The 9016-nt window shown below is 43.7% G+C and overlaps 1 protein-coding gene across 1 annotated transcript in view; it reads right to left on the bottom strand.

Annotated features, from left to right (window-relative positions):
- The window catches only part of LOC121136295 (cytochrome b5 type B), a 39594-nt gene extending 32416 nt beyond the window's left edge, over positions 1-7178 (bottom strand). Inside the window, exon 1 of the mRNA XM_040736508.1 lies at positions 6938-7178. Coding sequence (XP_040592442.1) covers positions 6938-7099 — 162 coding nt within the window. The 5' untranslated portion in view covers positions 7100-7178. The remainder of the gene's footprint in view (positions 1-6937) is intronic.
- Positions 7179-9016: the final 1838 nt, after the last annotated feature.

The following is a 9016-nucleotide window of genomic DNA, read 5'->3' on the forward strand; positions in this document are numbered from 1 at the left end:
ACAGAAAAATCTATGTTTTACAAGGCAAACCGAAAGAACAAATTACTAATGGAAATTTATCCCAGATTATTAAGTCTATGGAAAGAACAGAGGACTGATGAACTGACAAGAGAATGTGAGGAATGACAATTACAGTACAAAATTCTAGCTGGAAAAAAGTATTCAAGTTGTCTGTGGATGGAAATTCCATACGGATGCAGTAAAAATGCGACAATGGAACTCTACTAGAGACCACCTGACTTGGAAAATGGAACTGAGAAACATTAGCTTGAGGAAGCAACAAAAATTAGGCTGGATAATAAAGAGTAATCTCTAGCCAAATACATTATATCACCAAAGCCAAAAATGAAGATTAAAGTGTGGCAGGGAAAAGAAAGATAACACAAGATAGGAAGTGACAGGAGGAAATGATGGCATTTGCTTGAGGTAATAGTGAACCTGGTAAGACAGGAGTGTTGCCTAGGAAACAAGCCTGATGCCAAAGGGTATACCCTGGTAAGGTCACCAAACTACCCCAAGTCCCAAATTCAGGTCTACAAGCTCTAACATAACCTGATAACCTTACCCACCCCAGGCCCCACTGCTACAGACTCTCACAAGTGTTTAGGTATTTTCATAGAATAACAATTTTAATTAACTAATTACTGTGGGTGATGCACACACATGCCAGACAGAGCACATGTGTAGAGAGACTAGAGAACAACCCTGTGAAATAGGTTCTCCTTCACCCTATGTAGGTCCCAGGAATTGAATTCAGGTAGTAAGACTTGCACCATAAGTACTCTACCAGCTGAGTCACCTCCTAGAACCCACAATTATTATACTATTTAATGTCTTTCTTTACTAGACTATAAACTCTCAGGAACAGGGACCACAGCTGCCTTCTATGTGACTGAGACAGAGCATGACACCTGTAAGATGACTGAGGAGCACTCACTCTGTTCAAAAGGCACATACATGCCTATGACCACACATAAAATGAACACACAAATGAAGACACAGTTATTGATTGGGTCACCCTGCTTGTGCAGGGCCAGGGATTAAACTTTGCCTCATCTTATTTCAACTCTTCCCTAGGACTACTCATGTGAACTGCTGAGGGAACACAGAATGCCTTCTATATACATGCCTACCCACCACTTACATGACAACTGAAAAGTTTTGTTGCTGCTGCTTTTTTTCTTAACCGTCCTTATGAAAATCCACTAAAACTGACTAGTCAAACTGATGTTTTCAGGGGATCCCCTGGGACTGTACTTAATAGACTGTATTCTCTGCCTTCCTTCAGACCAAGCCACTGTCTCCTATATATGACAACAACTACTGCCAGCTCCTTCCTGTTACTCCTAGGCTTCTAATTCAAAGTTTCTTTCACTTAGCACTGTAAAGATATGGCTGGAATATGGCAAGTCCCAGGTTTAATCTCCCCACCAATAAATAAACAAATAAATAAATAAATGTTGCTGAAACAACATAGTTCTATATTATTTGCAAAAATCTGTGTTTTTTCTAAACTCTTTATGCTGGATATTGTGTTTATGTGTGCTATTTAAATTACTAATCAAAACCACCCATGAAGGTACTACTGTTGTGGAGGTTATTTCCCATCAGCCCCAAATGAACACAAAGATGTTATATTAATTATAAAACTATTGGCCAGTGGCTAGGGCTTCTTATTGGCTAGCTGTCTTAATTATTAACCCATTTCTATTAATCTAAGTATTTCCATGTGGTCTTTGCTTACCAGAAAACCTGGTGCGAACTCTCTTTCCAGGCTCTACATGATGACTCCGTCTGCCTATGATTCCCAAAATTCTCCTCGTCTCCTAATCCCACCTATCTTCCTGCCAATAAGACAAGCATATACACAAAAGGACTTCCCCCATCATACTACTACCTGCATTTTGCAGATGAGGAAGGGTCTTTACAGCGCTACTTACCCAAGTTACATACCTTGTAAGTACTAAAAATAGGACACTTGAATCAGGCACTTCGACCATAAAGTCGGTCTCCAGTCATCAGAAAAGATTCAGGTTAAAACAACAGGAAGGAAGGAAGGGAGGGAGGGAGGGAGGGAGGGAGGGAGGGAGGGAGGGAGGGAGAAAGGAAGGAAGGAAGGAAGGAAGGAAGGAAGGAAGGAAGGAAGGAAGGAAGGAAGGAAGGAAATAAAAGACCTACCTTGGCCCATGAGATGGTTTAGTGGGTAAAGAAGGTACCTGCTATCAAGCTTGACAACCTGAGTTCAATTCTCAGGGCCCACAGAGTGGACAAAGAGAATCAAGTTCCACAAATTGTCATCTGACCTTAAAAACACCATAACATGTGCACCATGGCACTCTCATGCACTTGCATACACACATGTGTGCGTGCAAAATTTCCCAAAACTTAAATACTTAACTCTATATCCAATATCTGTATACTTCATTGTCTGTATATAAGATGTCAATAAAACTGACTTGGGGAAGTCAGGCGTTGGTGGCTCACACCTTTAATCCCAGCACTTGGGAGGCAAAGGCAGGAAGATCTCTGTGAGTTCAAGAGGTTAGCCTGGTCTGCGTAGTGAGTTTCAGATCAGCCAAGGCTTCACAGTGAGAACCTGTCTCAAAAACAAAAACCAAGCAAAACAAAGAAGCAATGCAGGGGCTGAAGAAATGGCTCAGTGATTAATTGTAGTTCAAGGAAATCCAACATCTAGCCTCTACAGGTTCCAAGTATGAGTTACCTACCAAGCCAGATTTACTGGCTTCTGCCTAGTTTTCTGGCCATATTAACTTTTTTGGGGGTAATGGGAGGGTTGAGACAGGATTTCTCTGTGTAACAGTCCTGGCTGTCCTGGAACTAGCTCTGTAGACCAGGCTGGCCTCAAACTAATAGATCTGCCTGCCTCTGCCTCCTGAGTGCTGCAATTAAAGGAGTGTGCCACCACCCAGCATGTACTTCTTATTACCCCTATCACTACTATTCTGGTCCAAGCCACTATTCTTTGCCTTAATTACAACATCTTCCTTAACTATGCTCCCAATTCTACCTTTGTCCTCCATCATTGCTTTCTCAATAGAGCTTGAGAAATGACCCAATTAAACATTAAATTGCATTATATGATGCTTTCTCTCCAATGATTTCCCATCTCAGGACAAAAATCAAACTTCATCCTAAGACCAACAAAGCTGGAACAGGATCAGCCCTCTAAACATTCTGATCTCCTGTGCTACTATCCAACCAATGTCCCCAAACATATCAGACATATTCTTACCTCAAGGCCTCCTGTGCCCTCCCCAAGGAAAGCTCTCCGGTAGACATCCATCTGACTAGCTCCCTCACTTTACTCCTGCCCTTTACTCACCTTCAAGATACTATCTCTGGCTTTCATACCAAAATTATCAACCCCTTATCTTTACTGCCTCACCACATATGCACAGATTACACCATCCTCTTTCTTCTTAGAACCTATCCACTATCTAACCATAGATTACAATTCATCCACTTACTCAGTTTACTGTCTGCTTCCTATGCATTGTGGACTTTAGATGGCACAGATTCATACTGTATCCTTAGTACCTAAAACAGCATCTGGCACCAAGTAAAGGCTTAATAGTGCCTAAGTAAGATGAATGTATAAGCTTGGAATGACAGAGATTATGGAGAAAGCTAACCAGGAACAGCTAACTGCAAGCTGAGAATGGTGGTCCAAGCGTGTCATCTCAACACTCAAGAAGCTGATACAGAAGGATTGCCACAAATTCAAGGCCAGTCTTTGCACCATAAAGTCAGCCTGGAATACAGGTTAAGACACTGTCTTAAAAAAAAAAAAAAGACAACAAAGAAACAGCTAACTGAAGATAAAGAGCCATATCTCAAGCTTCAAGGGAAGCCTTGCCTACCAGATGTCATCTCTAGTTACATCAGTTCATGGTAAAATTGGCAGATAACCTTAACTTATCTGGATACTTCCAAATTCACTGTCTATGCTCAATCAATAAATTCTTGGAAAATGAAAATCACAAAGCTTGAAGTAAAAAAAAATGGACCGTCTCCATATTATGGACTATACTTTAACAGAAATGTGCCAGGCATTGGTGGTGCACGCCTTTAATCCCAGCACTTGGGAGGCAGAGGCAGGAGGATTTCTGTGAGTTCGAGACCAGCCTGGTCTACAGATAGAGTTCCAGGACTGGCTCCAAAACAGAGAAACCCTGTCTCGAGAAAAAAAAAAAGAAAAAGAAAAAGAAAATGTATTAGAAGGCAAATACCAGAAGACATACTTAAGACTAGGATTTTGAAGTAATACTATGTGGACAAAAGAAATCAAGGGATCTTCTAAGCCCAACTGTCACTCATCACACAATTATATGATCATAATCTCCCAGAAACTGCTTCTGGTATCCCTTTCCATGTCACTCTTAACTAGTTGTTTTTAAAAAAAATTAAACTGTGGGCGGTGGTGGCACACGCCTTTAATCCCAGCACTCCGGAGGCAGAGGCAGGTGGATTTCTGTGAGTTCGAGGCTGGGCTGGACCGACAGCCTCCAAAACAAGACAGAGAAACCCTGTCTTGTAAAAACCAATAAATAAATAAATAAATAAATAAATAAATAAATAAATATTAAAAATTTAAACTGAGCACCTTTAATCCCAGGACTCAGGAGGCAGAGACCAGCCTGGTCTACATAGTGAGATCCAGGATCTCCAAGGCTATGTAGAAAGACAATGTACCAAAGCAAAAAAAAAAAAAGAAAAAAGGAAGGAAGGAAGGAGGGAGGGAGGCCTGGCCAGAAGTGACGTTATACAGTCATCATTAATTCTAGTACTTGGGAGAATCAAAAGTTCAAGATTATGTAAGATCCTGTCTCAAAATAACAAGCAAAACAGCAAACAACTGGGCTGGGTGTATAGAGGTATGGCTTAGTGAATGGTGCTTGTCCTGTTTTCATAAGGCCCTGGGTTCAATCTGAAAAACCATTTCTTTAAAAGGAGGAAGCGCAAACCTAAGAGTCAGATGTGGTGACACAGACTTGGAATCCCAGCTCTCAAGGTAGGACTATAAAGAGTTTAATGCCTAGCCTGGGCCGCAGAGTAAAATCCTGTCTCAAACAAACAGCATCATTCGGGGTAGAATACTTTACTTGCCTAGCATGTGTGAGAGTCCTGGGTTCATTTCCCAGCCTGGGGGGGGAGTAAGGAGGAGCGGGTAGTCTACTATACAAATGTAAGAAATTACCAAATTCTTGAATTTTGTTCATTGTCTACTAGAAAAAAAAATTAGCACAATGTCCTCTTTGCAAAACTTTATACTGAAACCCTGGAGGGAAGGTGTGGCTCTGGGAAAATAGTTCAGAAGTAGTATTTGCCTGATATGTGCAAGGCCTTCATATGCAGTATCCAATACCACACACAAAAAAGAAATGAACTCTTCTCAAAACAAAGCTGAATTATAAGTTATCAACCATAGGGTATTACTCTATACAAAATAAAATGATCACACAAATCAAGGCTTCAAACTAATCTTTAGTGACTGTCGATCACTGCTTCCCTGATGTTGAGAACGGCAGCAAAGGAACAAAAGGGTACATTTTAGGGGAATGAAAATGCTGTTTCCTCAGAGTTGATTAAACGGCTGAATGCCTGTCAAACTTAAGTCTAGAGATGTAATTCAGTTGACAGAGTGCCTGACAAGCACGGGTTCTGGATCCCTAGCAGGGCACACACAGGAACATTAGAAGTTCAAGGTCTAAACAGACGACAACATAGTTGAGATGAAAGACAGCCTGAGATACATCAGACCCTGTCTCAGGAAGAAAAAAATTATCTACTGTACAATGGCCTCAATTGTATAAAGAGATTTGATCTGAAGAGCTAAGATAAAGGGTTGAGAGCGATCAGATTTAGCTTAATGGTACACTTGCCTAATAAGGCTAAGGCCCAGGGTCAATCCCCAATACCTTACGAAGTTTTAAAAATAAAAACTAAGAGGGGGGAGGGGAAGGAGAGGGAGTTGGGATTGACATGTGAAACAAGCTTGTTTCTAACTTAAATAAAAAAATAGAACTAAAGAAAATAAAAATAAAAAATAGAGGGAATATATAGTCAATGGCAAAAGGGGAAAAAATCATGGCTTCTAGGTCAACTCAAAATAAGGGAGGGAAATATAAAAAAAAAAATAAATCAGGCCACCATCCTTTTAACTCTGCACTCAGTAAGCAGAGGCAGGCAGATCTCTCTGAGTTTGAGGCCAGAGTGGCCTACTTAGAGCTCCAGGACAGGCAAAGATACACAATGAGACCTTGTCTTTAACAACAAAAATCAATTGGCTAGTCGGGAATAGGGGTGGCAGGAATCTCGGCTCCACTGGAGAGAGCAGTCATTGTTTAAGAGCACAAACTACACTCTCAGAGGATCCAGGTTCAGTACCCAGAATCCACGTCAGGAGGTTCACAACCTCCAGTTACTCCAGCTCCTGGGGTTGTGACCTCCTCAGGCACCGAAACACTGATGCACAAGCCCTCGTACACACACATCATTTTTAATTTTGTAATTAAAAAGAATTCTCGGCTTCTCCTCAAGAAAATAAAAGCCCCAAAGGCAGTGTTTCCTAAGGCGTACTTTCTGGAAAGTAAGGAGCAGTTCTGAAACGGGTTCGAGTGGATTAGGTCATTAAGTGTGTGTGTGTGACCTTGAGGGCTCTCGGCCTCTGCAAGCCTCAGTTTCTCTGCACGGAAAACGGGCTGAGGGTCTGCCATGTGATCTAGCAGACCGCGAGGACTGCATGCATTAAGAAGCGCACGCTGTCACCCGAGACTGCAGCCATGGAGAGCCCGTGCCTGCCTCCCAGGAGGTCCCTCAGAGGGTCGCGGCCCCTTCCAGGCGCGCGACGGCTGCGCGTGGCCTCCACCCCTCACCCCAGCAGCGCGCGGCGGCCTCCCGCCTCCCAGGCCCGCACCTCGCTGAGGAAGCGGGTGATATCGTAGACTCGCCCGTGGATCACCATCCACGTCTCCTCCGCGGAGTTTCGCTTCGCCACCTCCTCCAGCCGGTAGTAGGTGACGGAGGGGTCGCAGCCCTCGCCATTCCCTCCGCTGCCGCTGGCCCCTGAGGTCGCCATTGGGTCCGAGTGCCTCTCTACCGCTATCTGGGCTTCTGCAGCTAACTTCCTTCAGGTCCGGCCCGCGCTTGGCCCTCGTCGGCTTCCGTAACCGGGTAAAGCCTGGTCCGACCTTCACGTAACCAATCAGCGTCGCCCAATCCTTCCATCCTTACCAATCAGATACCGTGATTTTGGACCGGCGCCTAAACGTTGCCGGGTGACAGGTGTCACCTCAGGAAAGGGTTCTTTCTCTTCGCTGGGCCCGCAGGCAAGCGTAGTCCTGAAAGAGCCGGGTCTCCAGAGCCTCTTTTCCCTTCCCTCTACCCTGGGTTCCCCGAGTCACCGGAAGCTCTATCTTCGCGAACAGAATTGCAGCCCCGGGGTTGCTCTGGTTCCCCTTAGGCTCCAAACGGCTCCGCAATAAAAACGGGCGTGATGACCTCTACCTTCCTTTTGGAAACGCTTGGCACACTAAATGGGAGTGTGTAAGGAAAGGTCTGAGCACACAGCAGTCGCTGTGTAAATGCAGCTGGTTTTGAACACCAGGGCTCTACGCCCAAGGACAGCACTTGGGAGGGCATGAGCAGATAGATACCCTAAGTTTCCTCCACTACCGACAAAATCACTCTGACGGAATTTTTCCGTGATCAGGGCCTGTCAACACTATTTTAGTTTTTAAATGACCTAAAATGGGACTTACTTCGGACCCCTGCTAGAAGTCTAGGTATTTCGGAATTCCAAGTTAATGTTCAGGGTTGTGAACCTCTTATCTTTTTTGTTTGATTGTTTTTTTTTTTTTTTCTTGAGACAGGGTTTCTCTGTTACAGCCCTGGCTGTCCTGGAACTCACTCTGTAGACCAGGCTGACCTTGAACTCACAGAGATCCACCTGCGTCTGCCTCCCACGTGCTGGGATTAAAGGCGTGCGCCACCACCCAGCTGAACCTGTTGTCTTTAATTGCCAGTAAAACTAATAGGCTGATCATCCTAAAATGTTTCCATCATGTCACCTCACAGCCTACCACCCAGGACATTCCGGAACCTATCTGCAATTCACTAATATTTTACTTATTTACCTATGTATTTTGAGACATATGTCACCATGTAAGCCTGACTGACCTGGAACTCACAGAGACCCATGTGCCTCTGCTTCCCAAGTGCTGGATTAAAAGTGTTTCATCAGCCGGGCGGTGGTGGTGCTCGCCTTTAATCCCAGCACTCAGGAGCAGAGGCAGGTGGATCTCTGTGAATTAAAGAGGCAGCCTGGTCTACAGAGCGAGTTCCAACAGTCTCCAAAGCCACAGAGAAACCCTGTCTCGAAAAAAGTAAGTGTGCATCATCATTGTGTGCCAAGTCCATTTTTCATATCTTATTTCCCTAATTACACAAACTATGTGCTGTAGTTTGCTCTGACGACTGTCATAAATCACTGACCAAAACTAACTTGGGGAGGAAAAGGCTTATTTGGCTTATGAGTTATAAGCCATCTTCCACGAAGCCAGGGCAGGGCCACCTTTCCTATATAGCCCAAGCACACATGCCTAGAGATGATGCCCCTCACAGTGGCATGGGCCCTCCTACAGCAACTAGCATCAAGAAAATGCCCTATGAGACATGCCTGCAGGCCAATCTGAGGAAGGCAATTCTTCATTTAAGGCTCCCCTTCATAGATGTGTCACTGTAAGAGCAAAGCCTTACAATTCTTAGGATCTTCCATAATCACTAAATTCAAATATTTAGATTGATTTCAAGGATTTTTGTTTTATAACAGGGTTTAAGGAAGAATGTAGATATAAGAGACAGGCTCTTTGCTATGTTTAATTTTATTTTTATTATTTTGTGTGAGCATGTGGTTACAAATGTGCATGTACACCCATACATGCACAAGGAAGCTAGAGGGATTTGTCAGAGGTCTCCTCGACCACTCCCTACATAC

This window comes from Mesocricetus auratus, unplaced genomic scaffold, assembly GCF_017639785.1.
Source record: "Mesocricetus auratus isolate SY011 unplaced genomic scaffold, BCM_Maur_2.0 Super-Scaffold_100062, whole genome shotgun sequence".
NCBI lineage: Eukaryota > Metazoa > Chordata > Mammalia > Rodentia > Cricetidae > Mesocricetus > Mesocricetus auratus.